General features: G+C 34.8%; 1 protein-coding gene across 4 annotated transcripts in view; it reads left to right on the top strand.

Annotated features, from left to right (window-relative positions):
• Positions 1–22172, top strand: part of LOC106460099 (alpha-catulin-like) — a 155866-nt gene that overhangs the window by 90830 nt on the left and 42864 nt on the right. For all 4 annotated transcript variants that reach the window (XM_022386724.1, XM_022386723.1, XM_022386725.1 and 1 more), the window contains 4 exons: positions 13554–13740; positions 15721–15896; positions 16377–16496; positions 20460–20549. In XM_022386724.1, the coding sequence (XP_022242432.1) occupies positions 13554–13740; positions 15721–15896; positions 16377–16496; positions 20460–20549 (573 nt within the window). The remainder of the gene's footprint in view (positions 1–13553; positions 13741–15720; positions 15897–16376; positions 16497–20459; positions 20550–22172) is intronic.

Below are 22172 nucleotides of genomic sequence, written 5' to 3'. Positions count from 1 at the left end.
GATAGATAAATGGAACTATGGAAGGATATATGATATAAAATGGAATATATAAATTACAAGTATTACAAAATTAGGCGATATAGGATATTAGTTTTTCTGATGTTTACTTTTCTTGATAACAAGTAATATATTTTTAATAAACTTCCAGTGTCAGTCCACATCACGTACCGATATTGATGGTGGCTTTGGTTTTAAATCGTTCTATTTTCTTTTTTGAATTTCTTATTTCCTCACATTCCTTGTGATGTAGGACTCAATAATTCGAGCTAAAAGCACTGGGTATGTTTCATTTTTGGTGTAGAAAGCGCTTTGAACTATCTCTATTTTTGACATACACACGCCACTGTATTCTTCCATCCCTGATGATAAAAGTTGACAGAAATAAGACGTAACGTACTATATCATGAGACTGTGCCTCAGAGGTAAAGTAGGTGAATGACAAATAATGTATTTTGTTACGTTAGTAGGTCGTGGAGTTTTTATTGATTTCACCATTTGTTTATATTCTGTTCTTACATACTTTACTGAAGCTTGGACTCTGTTGAACATGCGGTTTTATGAGAAGAAGTTATTGGATTTGGTATCGATGGAAAGATTTTTAGTATTTTACAAAGCATGTGTATAGAATAAAAATCATGTGTGAGAGCAGAAGAGGATTTGACAGACTTTGTTCACGTGATCTGTTTATTACGTCTGATTTTATTTGTGATTTTATTAATGAATGTTTGAGGAACTACGTAAAAACGATTGCAGAGTAATTAACAGCAGGACTAATTGGAAGACATTCCTTCATTATTAGATTCTGATAATTGTAGTTACACAAGCTGGTAAGTATTTTAAACATTTTCTGTAAAACGTTTAAAATCACCTGTAATGGGCAAAACTCTAAGGTTGTGATATTTAGATGAGATGGAGGAAACTTAGTAGAATGTGAAAAATGTTTTAGGCAAAAGAAAAATGAGAAATTTTGATTTTAAAACATTTGGGAATAACACCTTCAACTACATAATCTTATTATGTGACAAGTGTATACTTTACAAAATGTCTTGAAAAAGCATGTAATCAGGTGAGAACATGTGAAAGGAAATTAAATGAGCTACCATAAAAAATTGCTGTTTTTTTTAGCGCAAAGCTACACAATGGGTCATATATGCTCTGTATACCGCGAGAATCGAACCGTGTATTTTAACTTTTTAAATCAGGATACTTGTCGTTGAGTTACTTGAAGCTATTGCTCCAATACGAGTATATGGTTTGAAATTTAGAAATATATAGTGATTATTTAATTTTAGAATTCGTTTTGATTTTCTTTTTTCAAAAACTATTGGGGTGTTATGAAGAATAATATTAAGTGTGCTTCATTGGGGGAAATGTTGTAGGTGGCGCTTAGTAGTTATTCATAAAACTAGATTCACTAAGTTTTGAAATGATAGACTAGAGTGAAGTCAACCCCACCCACCGCAAACTTATAGCTACTTTAATCGAATAGTGGGATTTAACCGTCACTCTTATAACGCACCCTCGGCTCTAAAGTGCAGAGCACTGTTTTTTTCTGTAATGGACCGTGAATCGTTTATCTACAGTCCAGCCCGCTAACTACTGGGTCCCACTCAGGCCCCGGAATGGAATAATCATGGATTCTGAATGTTGTTTAGCTCTCACATGAACTCCAAAATGAAACAATATTTTAGAAGATACAAGCAAATATTAAAAGATATTATGTACAGATCTGACATTATGACTGGAAATGTCATAGGATATTAAACAAATATATAGAATTGAAACTGTGCTTGGAACTAGAGAAGTATTTTTAATTAACATATTGAAGTATATATGATCGACAACTTCAAAGGTAAGAATAATAATAATTCTGAAAGGAAAAGTAGACCAGTTTCAAGGCATTGAAAGACAAAACATATTTGTATACAATACATAAAGAATGGTAATATACTTGGAATGAATTTCGTATGTATTGGACGAGTTGATATCTTAGGAGAGGGGGGGGGGGAACCATTAAGACACATCTACTTCTTACTTGTATTATTTAAAACACTTATAAACGTTTTGCATTGATGCAATTTTGGTATAAAGTGTCCAATACCACTATTTCCTAAAATGTTAACACATTTTTCAGTAAATTATGTTACTGTTTTACTTCATTAAATCAACCTTTTCTACCTTATGATTTAATTACTCTAGGCTGGTTGATTATAATATGCACTGCCCATTACTATAAAGATATTGTCATTTTTAGTATTAGAATATCTAATTCCTTCGTAGATTATCAAGAGCTTGTCTTTCAGCATTTGAAATGTTACTTTTGTTTCTTTAGAACTGAAAAATTATCGATCTTTTCACACAAAAAATATTCACCTCCTCATTTCCTCCTGTTTGTGTCTACTTAGTGTAACGTCAGTTATATTACTATCTACAAAATATTCTGTAAGTCTTAGTTTCCTATAAAATTTTTTAAAAGCTCGTTTAGGCTAAGCTTTAATAGGTTGGTTATTTGGTGTAAAAAATTATTCCTCTCGTTAGTAATGCCCCCCAGTGGCACAGCGACATGTCTGCGGACTTACAACGCTAGAAACTGGGTTTTGATACCCGTGGTTGGCAGAGCACAGATAGCCCATTGTGTAGCTTTGTGTTTAGCTTCAAAAAAACAACAACAAAAAACAACGTTTTAGTAAATTCTATTAATTTTTCGTTCAGTGTGTAAGTACATAAGTTGAATATTTTTAAATGTCCCTCCAGTGACTGTAGTTCCTCTGATTGGTATATACAATTTTTGAAAAGTAACAGTCATTTTGTTGATGTTTTATTCCTGCCTATCAATTCTAGATAGAGGGCGAGTTGGTTTTTCCAGTCTACTGTTTAATTCTGTAAAATATAGGTTTTCTCTTCACTTTTGAACAACCACAATTTCGTTTCTTATTGTCCTTCCTTTGGTTATCGCTGTAGAATAAATTATTTGTTTTTGTTTTCTTAATAGCGATGCAGATTGTTTCTAGTTTTGATTTTTATACAGTTGGCAGTACGACCTTTATGTGGGATTTTGGCGGTAAGTCTCTATACGTGTTTTTTATTTTTTTCTTGTTGCAAATCGCTACGCTCGTTAGTTTTTATCACATACAAATACTTTCATAATAATCTTACAGTAAATGTTTAAAGACATGGTGATCATTCGTGTATTCAAAAATGTTTCTGACATTTTCTAGTCAATCTCCACAACCTAACCCCAAGTTTCTGCCCTTCTAGAGCTTCGGTTTCAGTTCGAAACGCATCTGTATTCTTTCTTCTTCCTGAGAGATATCATTCATTTCCTGACATCGAAACTTGTGAATAGTAGCGGTTCTTCCTGCAAGCCTTCGTTCCATTTCCTTAGACTCTATCAATAAGCCATCTTCCTTTCATTTAAACAATGTTTAATTTCCTCATTATGCATTTCAATAATTTCTTAAACTCATTTCTGTATTGTTGCTCGTATAAACCGTAAGTTGATTTCAGTTCTTTGCAAATAAATGGTGTACATTTCTTTATCTCTTCTATGTATTTGTCTAGATATTCTGTGTGGTTTGGTAACGTATCACTGAATCTTCTTATTATTTCTTCTCGCCGGGTGAGTAATTCTTCTAGAGTTGACTTCAAATTATTCAGGAAAGTGTACAGAGCTTCAAAATGAAGTCATCTAAATTACTAATTATACATTTCCTTGTTTCCGGTACTATCATTAAGGAAATACTTTAGGCTCTTCTTTTTCGTGGGTGTTTTTTTTATCCTTTAATTTACTGAAGTTATAAAAGTATTTTTGAAACAATATTTTTTTAAGTACTCCAATCAACTGTGTTATATGAGAGCATCAAAAATAATTCGGCTATGCTCTGGTTCTTTTATTTTTAATGGTTTTGTGACTTGATCGCACTCTACTGAAATAGAGAATACCTAGAAAATATAATTACTTTTTCAATTGATATTAAATATAAATGAATAATTTTAATCCACACAATAACTTAATAAGCTTTAAATTTATAAAATCTGAAATAGGTAGGGAAATGAGAAAGATTAGATAAAATCATCCTACTTGACAAAACTTTAATTTATATATATCTAATATTTCATCCCTACGGTGATTTGTAAAGTCATATAACGCCCTCTATATATTATAAGATCTTATTTTAAATTATTAAATTGCTTGAACAAGTTTTAACTTGCTGAATGAAATAGTTTATAAAAAAAGACGTTGTTGCTATTTTATCCTCGAGTGTCAAAAATGTGAAAGCATCAGAAAAGGTTTCATTAAATTTCCGACAGTTCGTTCTATAGCATTTTAAAACGTTTACTTGCTTTCAGCGATCCCTTGGCTGAGTTTCTTACGTGGTTCTCAGTTGCTCCTACATATAGGTTATAGCATACTCTATACTGTGAATATATATATAGTTATACTGATTTACTCATGTTATTCATAGAACCTAAAATATTGGGCCACTGGCCATAAAAATCTGAAGCAAAATGAGCCAGGACCATTAACGTTTTGACGTCAACATTTGAATTATATATATATTATCTTACTTTCTATTGCACAGGCATCAAAAATGTACCAGAAAGTTTTAATCTAAATCTTGATGACATAGGAGGGGATGTAGGTTCCTGTTTGTTGACTCTCGCGCAATGTTGCTCGAGAGCTATCAGTTCTAGCCGTCCCTAAATTTTGAAGTGATAGACTAGAGGATAGGCAGCTAGTCAACATCATCAATCGCCAACTCTTGAGATATTTTTCCAACTAATAGTAGGATTAACCGTGACATTATAAAGCCTCCATGACTAAAAGGATGAGCATATGTTTGGTTAGGGGAATTCGATCCCGCCAACTGCAAATTGCGAGATAAGTGCTCTAACTACCAAACCGTGTTAGGCCAAGGAGCTTCCAGTCTGGTATTACAACTATTTAGTTAGAAAAAGTCTTGTAGTTATATATTTTTTAGAGAAGACATTATTTTTGTTACTGTTCTTATTAGGAAATAAGGTAAACGATTTATGTTTATTTAGAACTTAAGATGCTTTGGCATAGCGAGCTCTTCAAAGCTAAAAAACTGTTTGAGTAGCCCCGCTCTGGAACTTCCCAAGTGAGGAAGGAAGAGATAGAAGAGCAGCTGCATCAGAAATATTCAGATCAGCGTAAATATGAGGATCTTGAGGTTATTGAGGGAGTGTTGCGCATCAGTCAATAGCGAAGTTTGATACAAGGTCACCTCTGCTATGGGAGGTATCTCGGGTTATGGTCCAAATGGGGTCTCCTTCCTTGTGTAAGAAGTGTTTTAAGGTCCTGAAACTTCTCCACAATCTACTTGTTAGTTTCTGGAGACAGAAGCATTGGTGAAGAATTGCAAAGAGCAAATGGGGTTTACATTCCGAGGGAGCAAGATTAGAAAGACATAGATCAGTTGAATTTAGAAGAAAAAACTTCTTCTCAGTGCTAGCAGCCAGACTTACTAAATACATTATCGCCAATGGGCACATCGACACATTTATTCAGAAGGGCAGAGTTCCTGTCTAGAACATGCTCCCATGATATGTCAAGTAATCTAACGTGCGCAAACCAACAAGCTAGACCTGCATGCCATCTGGCTTGATTTGACAAATGCATATGGATCAGTGCCCCACAGCCTCATTGTAAAGCATTGGAAATGCACAGTGTTCCTAAGCCCATGCACAATATGATGAAGTACTATTTTAGCTACTTCAAGATGCGATTTACGACCGACTCCAACACTACAACTTGGATTGACGTACAGGTCGAGATCGCAATGGGCTGCGCAATCTCCCAAATATTGTTGTTTTGGCCATCCAGGTGCTACTGAAAGCAGCAAAGACTTACACATGCCTCCACTGAAAGCTTTCGTGAATGACACCACTGTTATCAGCAACAGTTAGGAGCAGGGACACCAAATGCTTACCCACATCAAGTCGCTGATAAGCTAGATTAGGATGTAATTCAAACCATGAGTAGGTCAAGTTCTCTGAAGCCGGAGAAGTGATCCCAACTCTGTCTGAACATCCTGTCAAAAGTCTGAGCAGATAGTATGACCATTCAATCAAAGACACAAAACAGATTGCAAAGGCAAAGGAAGGAGCCAAACAGGTGTTGGAGATCAACAACAAAACAAAGCTGCTATGAACACTGTTCATTTATGGGATAAGCCTTTGTGCAGTTGAAAGCATAGAAAGGAAGAGCAACCCCCAAGGAAATGGCTAAGATTGGTTCAAGGTCTCACCACAGGGGATATGATTTCGGTCACAGAAACAAACTTGGTGGTCAAAAGCATCAGCTAAAGAGAGGCGAGATATGGTGATCAATAAGATCAGACAAGATGAGGATGCCAATCAAGTTCAAACAGCAGTTCAGCAAGGTCAACACGGTCAGTGGGCTACTTAGGAAGATGTCCGACAGAGATCCCTTGCAATTGAGTTTCATCATCAAATGATTCAAAGTGTAACCTTTGTGGAGGAGTACAGACTCTCAAAATCTACTGTATGCCTTAAAGGAAGCCTTGGGAAGTGGCAGGTATACCTGGAGACACAACCAGGTGCTTAAGAAATTGGTTAAGGCAGTAGACATTGCTCGGTTGAGGGCCAATATAAAGAAGGCAACTGCAGTGCAAAAAAACCTACTTCCTCAGAGAAGACACAAGACCAAGTTCTATGAGCAAGCCTCGTACACTTCCTACAGTGGGCAATCTCGATGGGACAAATGACTGGGATGTTGCAGCAGAAATATGAGACAGGAGGCAATACCCAAAAGTCGTTGCTAGCAATGGACGTAGATGTGAAATAGTTTTCTTATCTGAAATCACCAGAACAATAGTGGCAATAGAACTGATTGTGCCCTACGAGACAAGAATGAGCGAAAGACAGGAATACAACTTAGCAAAATATGAAGAGCCCATGAAAGTAATCCAAGACAAATGGTACATTACAATATTGTTTGCTGTAGAAGTAGGAACAAGAGGCATGCCAGGTACATCAATATACGGTCTGCTGAAACGTCTAGGGCTGTCAGGTCAGAGAAGATACAAGTACATGAAAGAACTGGCAGAAACAACAGAGATGGTGTCGGGCTAGATATGGGCAAAAGGGAGTGATAAGAACTGGAAAGGAGGTTCATAAGGATTAAAAAATCCTCTACATTTAAGCAGGACTTGTGGCGCAGTGGTAAAGCGTGCTAAATCATATATCCAAGGTATTAGTAACCCAGGGGTCCAGGGTTCAAATCCAAATATGGGAAAAAGATTAGTAGGGAACACCCGGCTGTTTATTAGGTGTGGCCGAGGCCCCCTAGAGTGTAAGAAATGTTAAGGAGTGAAACAGTTTGTTAAAGGGGGGTTCTCTTTCTCTGAAGATTCCTTGCTAATACTCATTTCTAGTCCTCTGAGCTCAGTCACTTTTGACAAAACCAACGACGAATCATTATTTATTACCTTAACCGATGCTGATCTGGGTTAAAAAGTTTCCATAAATAACAACTAATAAGTAAATTATGACTTTCTAGCTTGACTTAGATGATAATATTGGAACTACATCGTCTTCATTATGATCCTAATGCAGAGTTAAATAGATCGGGTTTTGTCGCGTGATTGATACACTAGCAAAGCTTACAAATTATAGATTAAGTATGTAAAATGCCGTTTTTGAATTTGTCAGAACATGGTAAACGTTTTAGTTATTTGAAATAACTGAAACATTTCATTACGAAAATGATTTGTAAAACTTTAATTTACAGTGGAAGTTGTCAAACAATAAAGATGTTTTGTATTAACCAATACAAAGTAGTATTGGGTATATAATAATCTTTATAATGAAGGGTTTGTTTGTTTGTTTTTGAATTTCGCGCAAAGCTACACGAGGGCTATCTGCGCTAGCCGTCCCTAATTTAGCAGTGTAAGACTAGAGGGAAGGCAGCTAGTCATCACCCCCCACCGCCAACTCTTGGGCTACTCTTTTACCAACGAATAGTGAGATTGACCGTCACATTATAACGCCCCCACGGCTGAAAGTGCGAGCATGTTTGGTGTGACAGGGATTCGAACCCGCTACCCTCAGATTGATAATGAAGGGACAAAGACCAGTGCTTATACTATGAAATCCTCGTTTGTATTATTTTTTTATTATTCTAGTACCTAAACAATAAAATCTGATAATATTTCATATTTGGGAAGAGGGTTAATTCCAAAACCTCAATGATACAATCTGATAATATTTCATATTTGGGAAGAGGGTTAATTCCAAAACCTCAATGATACAATCTGATGATATTTCATATTTGGGAAGAGGGTTAATTCCAAAACCTCAATGATACAATCTGATGATATTTCATATTTGGGAAGAGGGTTAATTCCTAAACCTCAATGATACAATCTGATAATATCCTTCGTTTGTGGGGTTTCAATTACAGCATTTAAGCTGTATATTCTGATAATATTTTTTATTTGGGAGGGGTTAACTTCAGTATTTGAACAATGCTCACTCATAACTCTACTTATTTGTTGAGTTTTAATTCCAGTATTTGAAGTATCTAAACTGATAATATTCCTTATTTAGGCATGAGTTAATTTCAGGACTTAAACAATGCAGTGTGATAACAGTCATTGTTTATGGAGGTTTTAAGTTCAACCATATGCTTACTGAATCTGCAGCATCTTAAGCTACAGCATTATAGTTAATTAATCTTGTTAGCTTCATTGTGATGTAACAGCACATTCTTATTACCTTATTTAGCTTTTTATTCTCAGACGACGTTTTTGTTGAAGTTTTTATTATACCACCTAAACACGTGTGTTACCGAAACTGTCCGCAGTCTTCAACAAAACTTTGTTTGAAAGGATATAAATATAAATGTACATATGTTTAAATTTATCCTTCTTACATATGATGTGTATGGATGTACGTATTGGTGTATAATATTATCCTAACCATTCACAGCATGGTGAGTATGCCCTGGAGAGGGTTGTTTTTAAACAGTCTTGTTTAGAGTTCAGAGTCCTAACAAGAAAAACCTACAAATTTTGAATCTATTGAAAACCTATTGAACTAGTTTGTTTGTTTGTAGTTATGCTCAAAGCTACACAATGGGCTATCTGTGCTCTGCCCACCACTAGTATCAAAACCCGGTTTCTAGCGTTGTAAGTCCGCAGACATACCGCTGTGCCACTTGGGGCCATATTGAACTAAACATGAAATTCAACTACTGTAAGAACGTTTTTAAAGCTCTTTGATTCTAAGGAAATTTTCACTTTTGTCCTCGTAAACTCATTTTTGATTAAATCGTATATTCATGTCAACAGTAAGATAAATGTTTATCTGTTTCAGATGGAACTAAAATGAGAAAATGATATTCGAACGACATAATATATATTTTCAAAACCAGCATAGTGTGTTTAGGAAAGTCTGCTGGTATCTTAGTAGATTTATTGCACTGTGTTCCTATTATCCGAAAAGACATTCTTGACGTCGTTCCCTGGATATTAAAGCAGATAACATGAAATATATCGTAAGTTTTCTTTCATCACGACTGCTTTCTTTTCTATTCAGAAGAGGTATAACCAGGCTTGAAGATTTTTGAAATTAAATGGATTCTCACCCAGACGTTGCGTTGCACAAACCTAAATTGTTAAACTCAGTAAATGATTGCATTGTGCATGACTTAGATCGGTGATTAGAAATGAGTTTCCTACTGGTTTTACAGATTTAGATTTTTATCCTTTCTGTGCCTGATAATATACCGTAAGAGTCTCAAACACATTCAAAAATGTTCTTGAGAATGTCTTGATAGACGAATAAATATTTTCTAGGTTGGAAAAAAGATTCTGAGGTCAAAAGCATCCCCAACGTTCTTCGGTAAACTAGTCAGATGCATTATTGCTAACACAACACAGCATCCTGCTAACCTTCTACTGAAGCAACTGCGATTAAAAAAATTCCTACCGTTACTGCCACTATTCAACTGAAGAATTTATCGCAGAAATGCTTAATTTTTAAAATTTAGAGATGGTAAATACTTTTATCTGTCATAAGTTGTTTTTGTAGATCACTTAATAAAAGAAAAATTAACCAGCGGTCATTAGAGTAAAATTCTAAGTTCATAAGAGCAAATTAGGTTTACTTGCTTTACGCCAACATTTCTCCGGCTGTGTCAACATTCTTTTAACTTATATCTCATTGATTATAGAACCTCCAATAGAGACGCTTTGAATTTGTCATTTTGAAGCATGAATCTTACAGTGACTTTGTGATTAGAATTTTCCATATGTTACACCATACAACAGTACATATCTTCCAATCATGAATTGTTTCTTATAATGTAAACAGTTTTAATTCCATTTAATGACAATGAATTATTTAACGTGTATATTAAGTCTTCTGAATTTTTAAACAAAATTATTTTTCACTGGGCTTTTCCTAAGGCTGCAAGATATTAAAAAGACTTAGTGCTCAAGTTTGAAAAGAATGTAAGGTTTAGCCATCTAACTCAAAAAAACAACAACAAAATTTTGAGTGAGGAGAATAGTTCGAGAAGATGGACTTGATTCAAAGAAGTTTTTTAAAGCCAGATGGAAATAATGTGTTCGTTCACTTAAAGGATTTTTAATTTTTTGTCTGCTAGTCGTTTAGTCGTTGTTTTTATACCCAGGGAGAAGCTCCTTTCTCACAAATCGCACTGTGTTATCCAGTGAGGCTGCCAGCTGGGAATGAATACGTAAGTCTACATGTAAGTGCTGTTGGTTTGAGGAAGCTAGTAGAAATATCTGAAACGACCAATCCCCGTACTCCTCACTAGATATTCTATTTTCAGTCAAATTAGTATCTCACGGCGCGAGTCACCTGACGTTAGCCCCCCCCCCTCCAGTGGCTCAGCGGCATGTCTGCGGACTTATAAAGCCTAAAAGTGGATTTCGATACTCGTGGTGGGCATAGCACAGATGGCCTCTTCTGTAGCTTTGTGCTCAACAACAAACAAATAAACACCTGACGTTAAGGGCAGTGAAAATGATTCGTGGCCGTGGACAAGAAAAATTTTCAGTTTCAGAAGACTTGTATTAACAAATCATAAACAAAAGAAAGATCCCTCCAATCCTTCTACTCCCCCCCCCCCCTTACACACATCGGTCTGCTTTCTGAAGCTTTGGGTGCATCGACTCAGAAGGATACGTTGGCTGAGGTTTTAAACCTTCTCCAATCAGAAAATATTCAAAGTTTGTTTCACAAATTTCGCAATAAGCCACATAAACGGCTATCTGCGCATATCTTGAGGAAAGCCAATTAGACAGCAACACATACCGCCAATTCTTGGGCTTCTCTCGTCTCATCAAAAAGTGAGATCTGGCTGTCACTCTTATAGCGCACTTTATAGCAAAATGCGGAGCGCGTTTTTGCAGCAACAGGCCGTGAATCGTGAATATTCTGATTCAAAGTCGAAGCACACAAACCATTAGGCCAGGTCTGTTAAACCACTGATAAAGTGTAGTCCTAATAATAAGGTCAAACAGAGATCAAAGTCTCTTGGAGCTAGTGACTTAAATGAGTATAAAATCCTGATCCATTCAATGAAGTGTTATCATTAGTAATAAAGAATTAACTGATTAATTGAAAATGTTATTGATTAATGTTCACAATTTTCCCAGCAAAGCATTGACTAAGCTGGATTGCTTGATTTAAATTATTACATGTTCTTTCATTAACCAATCTACAACAGTGAGAGTTAAGACAAAACCAATTTGTACTAGACCTCACTGGAAACTGTCAGTTTTGTATGATAGAAATATTTGTTTGATGTAGAAATATAAATTATTCAAATACTAATCTGCATTCTACTGTCAAAACACATTGAAATCGTTGTATATTACGTAGATAGCTGTTCTATTACATGGACAAACGAACATTGAAAATGTATTACTCATTTGGCGTTGATTAAAGCTTTTAATTCACCTTATGAACGTTTGTGATTTCGTATGTCTGCAAACTGTGATCTGTATTAATCCCACATGATAGGCTTCGTTTAATGCTAGCGTGTAATATGTGTTGATTATCAGAGTTAAAGCATGAAAGAGTCTAAACTGATTACTAAACATTGGTAACAGAGTTCTATGGGAAGCCTTTAATAACACAATTTTTTGGGGGGGCTATAAGGTTTAAATAGAATTATACTCTAATTGCACACGTCGTCCCCATCTATACAAATCTTGATCAACAAGCTTTCCAGACAGTGTATCGATCATATGGTGACACTGAGACCTTACCGCGTCAGAAGTCTAGCAAAATCAAATTGAATACTTTGAGCTGTGTCTGAGAAGATTGTCATTGAACGTAGCATTTTTCAAACAGCACCATCACTTAAACTAGTGGGCACACCATCAGAATGAGGTAGAATATCCGTTTATCACCAGTGTGATATCTCCAATCGCAAAGCGACTGTATCCTCTTTCAAACAATGATATAATTTAACAAATAAAGACGGTAGCTAATAAGACCAATGGGAAACTATGTTGATATTTTCAGGCTTATCATTGATACGTTACTTAATAAAGACTCTAGCAAAAAAAGGTAATCAGACCAATGAGAAAGATGTTGATACTTTCAGGCTTATCATTGATAAGTTACTTAATGAAGGCTCTAGCAGAAGAAGGTAATCAGACCAATGGGAAAGATGTTGATATTTTCATGTTTATCATTGATAAGTTACATAATAAATGCTCTTGCAGAAGAAGGTAATCAGACCAATGGGAAACTATGTTAATACTTTCAGGCTTATCATTGATAAGTTACTTATTGAAGGCTCTAGCAAAAGAAAGTATTTCTAAGCAAAAAAAAAACAGGTTCCAACCAAGAGATTCAAACATCATCTGGATCTGGGATGCTGTTACTTTGCAAACGTCATAACGCATAGCAGGTTTTGTTTCTTTGATTATAGCCTTCCTTCATAATGCCTCCCCCCCCCCAGTGGCACAGCGGTATGTCTGCGGACTTACACGCTAGAATCCAGGTTTCGATACCCGTGGTGGGCAGAGAACAGATAGCCTATTGTGTAGCTTTGTGCTTAATTACAAACAAACAAACAAATCCTTCATAATAATCTGTCCTATTGAAAGACATTGTATTAATGAACGATCACATGAATACTAACCTATTGAAAGACACTGTGTTACTGAACAACCACATGAATGCTAACCTATTGAAAAACACTGTGTTACTGAACAACCACATGTATGCTAACCTACTGAAAAACACTATGTTACTGAACAATCACATGAATGCTAACCTACTGAAAAACACTATGTTACTGAACAATCACATGAATGCTAACCTACTGAAACTCAGTAGGCTATATTCTCGGCTCTGAGAACCAATCCATTATATTTATTGTTCTGTTAAGGTGATGTCTACTTCACTGTCACATTTTCTTAGTTTGTAGCACGAGTAGAGAAACTGTACTTACTTCTGTCAGCAGAACAGCATCAACATAATTTTTCTGTAGCTAAATGATTTTTTCTTTGTCTATCAAGGTTGCAAGCATAGGCAGTACGAAAGAAAAACCCAAGTTCGATAAGACCGGAAGAACCTTGCTGCGGATTGGACAGGCCATAAACATAGCAGTGGAGCGATTTGTGACAGTAGGGGAATATATAGCGGAAGACAACCCAGAAATCAAGGTGGACATGTTCGAAGCCTGTAAAGATGCTAGAGCTACAGGTATATTTTACTGTAACAGCTCAGCACATTATGAGAGGTTAACGTTTTTAGTGAAAACTGGGAAGTTGTATTCATTATTCAAAAATAAATAAATAAATAAAACTCGGCTTATTACTCCACGAAACATAACTGTTTTTATTTAAGCCAACGTTTTGCCATTACGTTTCATTAAGATTCTAACGAAACTTTGGCATAAATATAAACAGTTATACTTTTTGGGGTAATAGGCCTATTTTTATTTGTTTATTTTTAACTGAACCCATCATTATATTTTATATTTTGAGCCGAATATTTCTCAATACGGTAATGAACACTATGATTTACTAATACACTAATTAACAATATATATATATATAATTATTTTGTGATATGGTATTAAAGTTGAAATGACTTTTACAATAATAAATGAGAATTTTATTTAGCCCACAAATACCTTTTCTATTTCATACTACATTAAATTAAACCTGTATGTCTGGTCCCTAATCATTTCTAGGACTGCTGATCCTAACCTATTGTTTCGACCTGTGAAACCTATTTTGTTGTCATTGTATGAAAATTGCAACAATAAAATAATATTTGAAAAAAATTAGATATCGTCCAAACGATACTAAGCAACTTAAAATGCTTGAAATAAAACAAATTCAGAAAACATGCAAATAAACGTTAACTACAAAATTTAGATTCCTAGGTATAGTCTAATGAGTAAGGTAAATAGCACGTATTTGCAAGTTTAACTACACGATTTGAAATATCACAATCCCTTACATTCAGGACAAGTATTTAAACTGAATTAAAATACACTAACCAACGTCTAATTTTAGATGAACTGGCTTGGCCTGAAGGTTAAGATTTCGGGCTGTGTACCGAGAGATTCGAGATTCGAATACGCGAAATACTTCCAAATATGTCTCGCATTTCAGATGTGGGCGCGTTATAAAAGTGTCTGTTAGTCTCGTTATTCTGTTAAAAGTAGTCGCTTAAGCGGTGAATTCTCCTGAATAGCTGTTGTCCCTTTCTTTGGTTAGCTGTTATACACTAGGGACGGCTATGCCTGACACTAGGGGTCTCTCACCAGACCTTTCAGCCCATGTGTAGCATCAGTATTGGAAATATCAATTTGTAGAGATTTCGTTTATGAAAAAACACTACAAGTCGATTATAATGTACACGTTAAACACACGAAACATTAATTAGATACATATCCACGTTGAAATGAGTGTTATTTGTGATAGCCATCAACATTTTTAACAAACCCTCTGATTTATTATAGGAGGTTTTAGCGGGTTAAACTTCAAAAATTAAAAAAGAAAAAAATACCTAAAATCTGTGTGAAGTAACAAATATTTTCTGAAATCCTGATCCTACTTCAATACAGTTAAAAGTATGTCAATTTCATACTAAGCCTAATTTTAAATATCTACCTTTCAAACTTTCTTTCAAAAAGTATGCGTGGAAATCTTTCGGATACTCGGTAGTAATGTATTCATTTAATTTATAAGTTGCAGGCTCGGTAGTCTGATATAAGTTTGTTAAAACAAACTGGAATTGCTTTAAGCACATTATTAAAATTGATTTTTAGATATATTCATTATGGTGTCTTACAAAGCTTACAGTTCAGTCTATGCATATTTATATTATACCTTAAACCTACACAGCATTAGCAACAAAACGTTGGTAGAATGTTTAACGATTAACCTCAGTAACTCAAATTCAAAACCATTAGAATCAAACTGTTTTAATACGTCTAATGAACGTTAAAATACACAATCAACAGTTTTAATATTGAATATCAATAGTATTCACAAACATTTTTGTTAGACCGGCTAAAAGGACTAGTCGAAGCGCATGCGTGGTATGATAAATCTTTTCAGTTGTTCTAAACTGTTTTAAAATTTATCAGAAGCTCGTGCTTCTTAAACACTGAAGCTTTATGGGAACGGTGAGAATCAACTTATTTTGCTTTTCTCTTGATTCCCATAGTCTCATTGATAGAACAACTTTGTGAGGCCCAGCGAGGAGATCCATCCAATTCACGTCACTTTGTAGAGAAGACCCGGTTAGCGCGAGCAGCTCGAGGATTACTCTCATCAATTACCAGAGTGTTGATCCTGGCTGATACAGTTGTTGTCAAGCAACTACTTAGAACCAAAGATAGGGTTAGTTATATTTACGTGTGTTTGTGATATGTTTTGGTTTCAGTTTTAGTTCCTATCGGAAACTGAATGAATGTTTGTAGCTATTCTCGAATGAGAATGGTTTTCTTTCTGTCTTAATAAGAAGGTAATACATGTAAAATGCTTCTGCAGCGTAATTACTAAAAAAATTAACAATGATAAAATGGAAATTCGTTGAAAATTAACAGAAAGTAAGTCACACTTGTTAACACGTGTAACATTTCTTAACGTGTTTTGTTTTACATGGTTTCAGTTTATGTAACGTATGTAATGTTTACGTTTGTGACTGTTGTAAAAGCTGTAATATATTGACATTCTAACACTGATTGAAGTAGAGTTTTAATCTATAAATGTCAATAGAAATAAACGTTACCCATATTTCGAGTTTTCATTTCAAGTCTGTTATAATAAGAATTTTGTTTAGGTCCTCTTACTTTCTCTCTACATTAATGTATTATATAGGTGTCGATAAGCATGAACAGGCTAGAAAACGTTACCAACTTCACGGAGTTTGTGAAAGCCTTCAGTTTAATTGGAACAGAAATGGTTGAACTAGCATCTGTGATGGGGGATAGACAACACGTAAGTCCAACTTCGTTTACTCAGAAGAGCAGATATTGCTTAGATTAACGTCTTCATCTCCAGATGTCGCTTTAGGAGCTTTGATTTGCTAACCATCGCATGATGCACAGGTTCAGTTGTTGGTACTTTAGAATTTGTCCCACTCTGAACGGATCAATTTATTCGCTAAAGAACAGGTTAAAGATTTTTACTATTGAATAAAAAAAGAACGATTTGTAGAAAACAATAACGTTGATTTTTAATTTATTGAAAAAAAAAACAGTATCAAGGTTCTCTTAACTGAGTAGTTAGAGACAGGTAAAAAATATAGAGTATCGTTAATAAAAAGTAGTTACGGAGTTTATGAGTTAATGGAATAAGGTTACGTTACTTAATACAACTTTTATGAATGAACGTTAGGTTTAAGCCTTTTAATTAATAACACAAAACACTTCTGTGCGAGTTCTGTTATTTTGTTTAAAATTATACACTCTATAGATTGGGAGTTAACGTTTAAACTCAAAATAAAGTAAATGATCAACAGCAGAAAATATTTCCTAACGATTATTTAATGCAGTCATTATACTTGTTAAGTATGATATCGTCCACGCTTTGTGTTGGAGTGCTGGCACGGTGCCACAAAAATCATCATTGTTCAACAAGGAATGTTCCCTTCCAGTTCTAAGATCAATAAGATCCGTGTGATACTCCTACTGCTCTATTTTAGTCATCTAATTTCTTTTGTGTCCCTCATTATATATGTATTAAGCAGTAACTGAAAACCAATAACAACAAATTATGTCTTATCTGCTACAGAAGTGGACCGGAAACAAATAACATATAATTTGCACTTAAAATTAATACCTGGACTTTTTTTGCAACATGCTCTTAACAGCTGTGTAGAATCTTTGCATTATTAACATCCCATCAATCACTGCAAGGAGTATCGTACGTTCACAAAAGAGAACGTTTGTTTTAGCATATTTGTAGCATAACTTTTAGATCTTGGAAGAAAGCTATTGTTACAATCACAAATATTGTATTACTACGTCAAAAAGTCATGAAATATCTTCAAAATAATTCAATAACTCCCTGTTAACGTCAGCATTTAACTTTTACTTGTCATGAAATATCGTCAAAATAATTCAACAACTCCCTGTTAACGTCAGCGTTTAACTTTTACTTGTCATGAAATATCGTCAAAATAATTCAATAACTCCCTGCTAACGTCAGCGTTTAACTTTTACTTGTCATGAAATATCGTCAAAATAATTCAATAACTCCCTGCTAACGTCAGCGTTTAACTTTTACTTGTCATGAAATATCTTCAAAATAATTCAATAACTCCCTGCTAACGTCAGCGTTTAACTTTTACTTGTCATGAAATATCTTCAAAATAATTCAATAACTCCCTGCTAACGTCAGCGTTTAACTTTTACTTAAGCGTCGCATTATGGTTTGTAGCACTAAAAATATGATGCTTTCATAATTATTCGAAAGACTTCAACGAAGTTTCACTTTATCCGATATTATAATAAAGAAAAGGTAATTTGTTTACTTTCAATAAATGAATAATGAAAATTCAGTAGAACACTTATATATAGTTTAGAGATATATGTTTTGTTAGAAAAACAACATAGTTTAGAATATTATTCTGAATGCAAATAGCTATGCAGAAAAACACACCCAAAAATATGTCTTCTTAGCGTTCTTTCACATGGAAATATTTTTCTATAATAAATGACTTGTGGACGCTCGAACATATGATAAGAATGGTCAAAATATAGTAGCTTTTCAGTATATACATATGCTCAGATTATACCGATCTTTGTGTAATGATGTCTGGCTACTTATATACATAGGAACAAAGTAACGTGACTTGAATTATTTACTTAAACCGTCACACAAGTTTAGCCAGATAGTGATTGAATGCTTTTACTTACGAATGGAAACTCTGGACTAAAGCAATCTATGAACACTTTCATACATAGACCTGAGGGATATCTGAACAACCAGAAGAAACTGAGCTCTATGACTGCCAAATGTTTTTGCATATGCTCAGGTTATCCTAATACGTATTTTATCTTCAGATTAGTCTCCTCCGTATTTTATTCTAGGGTTAGCCTGATCCGTATTCCATCCTCAGGTTAGCTTGATCCGTATATAATTAATTATCAGTGTTCTTATTACCTTCGATTGCTCAGAACGGCCTGGACTAACTATTATTTGAACACTCTTTCATCTCCTAGAGGGAATCTAAATTCTGAATGCTCCTTTCTGTACAAAAATAACATCACATAAGGGGCTTTTAAGTTACTTAAACATATACTTTAGTGGCTTAAAACAATTAAGGTTCATCCCAAATAGAATCCGAATGTTTTAGCAACCTTTCAACTGACCTTATGGGCTGCTTGCTGAATGGCCTTACACATGCTTAGAACGACATGAATTAAATAAATTCTAAATTATATTTGAATAATTATTTAGCATTGACACAATAACAGTCTCTTAATAGTTTAATGGTTTTTAAATTAACCACCCTGACCTAAGTGGCTCGTAGATCCTTTCACATCTGGTCAGATAGGCTTAATCTAACTTGCCTCCAAATGCTCTCGTAGTTGTTTTTAAAATGGTTAATAAGTATCGAGAATAGGCATACTCTAGTGGTCTCTGTATGCTATTACGTATGATAAGTCTTTCCAAATTTTAAGTATTCACTCAGTCATTAGTTTCGTGATGACTTTAAACATACTTAGCATGACGCCACACCTGAGTAGTCACTGATTTCTTTTAGATATGACCAGAATAGGTATCTCTGAAAGTCAGCACGTATGTACGGTATTACTTAATAGTAGGGTTAGACAAGGATTCCAAATAATTCACGCGCCGAAAAACCACCCTATTGAATTTCTAAGCGAAAAACCGATCATTCAAAGTATTGGTTACGATATATTATGCGCATATATACCAATAATACGCTAAAAAAAAGGTCGCTAACATTTCCGGTATAACAATTCAAAAATTTCTAAAACAGCAACTTTTTCGTCTGCTACCTGCCTACCTGATCACGTCAGCGGGTCTAGCCCTAGACGGCTCGGACTACCGTTACAAGATTTCTCCAACTTACTTGACTGGTCTGTGGGTATCAACTTTTGATATTTCGATAAATATAAAAATTTTTTTTTTTATAAATGGTAGAAATATCATGAATGTACTTAAATATCTTTTCAACCCATTGGATGGCGCTACATATCAATGGATAGACACACGACAGTTTATAATGGTAAAATTATGTACTTTTTACGGGTATAACATAAAAAATAAACAAACAAGAGTATTAAAAATTATCAATTTTAAGATAAAGTAAAGATTTTACCACAAAAAATAATGAGACAAGAATTAAAACCACAATCACAAATTTTGCCTATTTTGTCAGCTTTATACACTTCTCTGTTGGCCAAAGTAAGGATTACGTTTTATAAATTTGTGATTGTGGTTTTAATTATTGTAAAAGTTATAGCTATCAGGGATATGGATATACTGAAATATTATAGATGTTGTGTCCATTCTATGGACATGTAAAAACTGGACAAATAAATAGGGAAAAAAATGAAAAGTAGGGATCGGAGGTTATTCGTAGGATTGCTATAAGAAGTATCCAAAACAAAATAAATGCTGCAATAAAAAGTACACAAACAAGTAAAGTGATACCAGTTGGATAGATTTTAAAACGATTTTCAATCCTTATTTTAGTTGGTAAATTTAGACTTCATTTAGATATACCGATCACAATGCTACTAAATTATATAATTAGAAAGATTTAATTCAATTAAAATTTATACAATTAATAAAAATAATATTTTGAGATAACATTCTCGTCTTGTATTACCTGTGGTTTCCTACACAGATTATTTGTCGCATATGATTCATTCTGATATATATATCGTTTCCAGTTATATTCTGATGTGTGTATATGGTTTTCAGGATGTCAGGGATGAGCGAAGACGTTCCCAGATGAAGGTAGCAAGACAAATTTTACTACGGTCAACAATGATGCTCCTAACATCATCTAAGGTGGGAAAATAATCTTTACAAATTATGAAATAAAATTCCAGAGTTCTGACACTGGAAAATTACTCGATCGTTTTTATATTCATAAATATTCTGTATTACCGTAAAGATACATTTTAGATTATTTTGAAACGTATTTTAACTCTTTTTAAAAGCAATTTACAAAGTTATTGATATTATGGCTGCATTTATATGGCCTCATTGTTGTTTAATTGATACTGACTGAATGAATTACTCATTAAATGCAAGAGAAACACATAGAGTTCACCGTGGGTGACATGGGAGGAGTCAAATCCAAACATTTCCCCCTATGTTACTATAAAGCTAAATACTGAGTTTGGTGACAATAGGTATAGTGTTTAGCCAGTTAAAAGCTGACATATACTCAGATTTTTGTTAAATAATGGTTTATATTGATACAGTTAAATTCAAATAAGGGGGCCCGGCATGGCCAGGTGGATAAGGCGCTCGACTCACAATCTGAGGGTCGCGGGTTCGAATCCGCATCCCACCAAGCATGCTCGCCCTTTCAGCCGTGGGGGCGTTATAATGTGACGGTCAATCCCACTATTCGTTGGTAAAAGAGTTGGCGGTGGGTGGTGATGACTGCTAAATTAGGGACGGCTAGCGCAGATAGCCCTCGTGTAGCTTTGCGCGAAATTCCAAAAACAAACAAACAAACAATTCAAATAAGTTCACAGTAATACTTGTTTTTATAATATCTGGAAATGTTTGGCTTTTATTTACCTTTTTTCTTCTAAATATACTGAATTTCTTATTGTTTGTTTCTTTCGGGTGTTTTCATAACCCTACTCAAGGGCTATATGCACTAGCTGTCTCCAAGTTTGAACTGATAGCCTAGAGAGAAAGATAGCTACTTAATAAACCCATCGACAACCTTTGGGCTGCTCTAATCGAATAGTAAGTTTTGATCGTGACTCTTTTAACACACCCACGAACAAAAAATTCGAAACTCAATTTTCCGGAAACAAAACGCTAACTTTGGATCCTAGGTTCACAGTTCGGTACGCTAACCAATGGACTAGGCCCAGTTCTTGCTAACCAATGGACTAGGCCCAGTCCTTTCCTATAACTTGTTTATCTTGAATAACTTTTACATGAGAAAGTTAGCAAAGGAAAAAGAATGCATGCAATAAGTTTAATTGATCTTAACTTTGAACCATTGAGTTTATAAGCAAAGTGATTTAATGAGACTTCATATTTTTTGAACGTAATGATAAAAATTTGATTTAATAAAACTTTGGTAAAAAGTTTGAATATAAAAACTAAGTTAGGGATTCACTTATCATTCTATAAAAAATAAGAAATCAAAAATTGTAGTTCGAAAACTTTACACATTAGGCTATCTGCTGTGTCCACCGCGGGGGAATCGAACTTCTCCAACAGAGCCACATTAGGCTATCTGCTGTGTCCACCGCGGGGGGAATCGAACTTCTCCAACAGAGCCACATTAGGCTATCTGCTGTGTCCACCGCGGGGGAATCGAACTTCTCCAACGGAGCCACATTAGGCTATCTGCTGTGTCCACCGCGGGGGAACCGAACTTCTCTAACAGAGTCACATTAGGCTATCTGCTGTGTCCACCGCGGGGGAATCGAACTTCTC

The sequence above is a fragment of the Limulus polyphemus genome, unplaced genomic scaffold (genome assembly GCF_000517525.1).
Source record: "Limulus polyphemus unplaced genomic scaffold, Limulus_polyphemus-2.1.2 Scaffold708, whole genome shotgun sequence".
Classification (NCBI taxonomy): Eukaryota; Metazoa; Arthropoda; class Merostomata; order Xiphosura; family Limulidae; genus Limulus; species Limulus polyphemus.
Note: the sequence above shows the minus strand (reverse complement) of the source record. Positions and strands in the feature narration are given on the sequence as shown.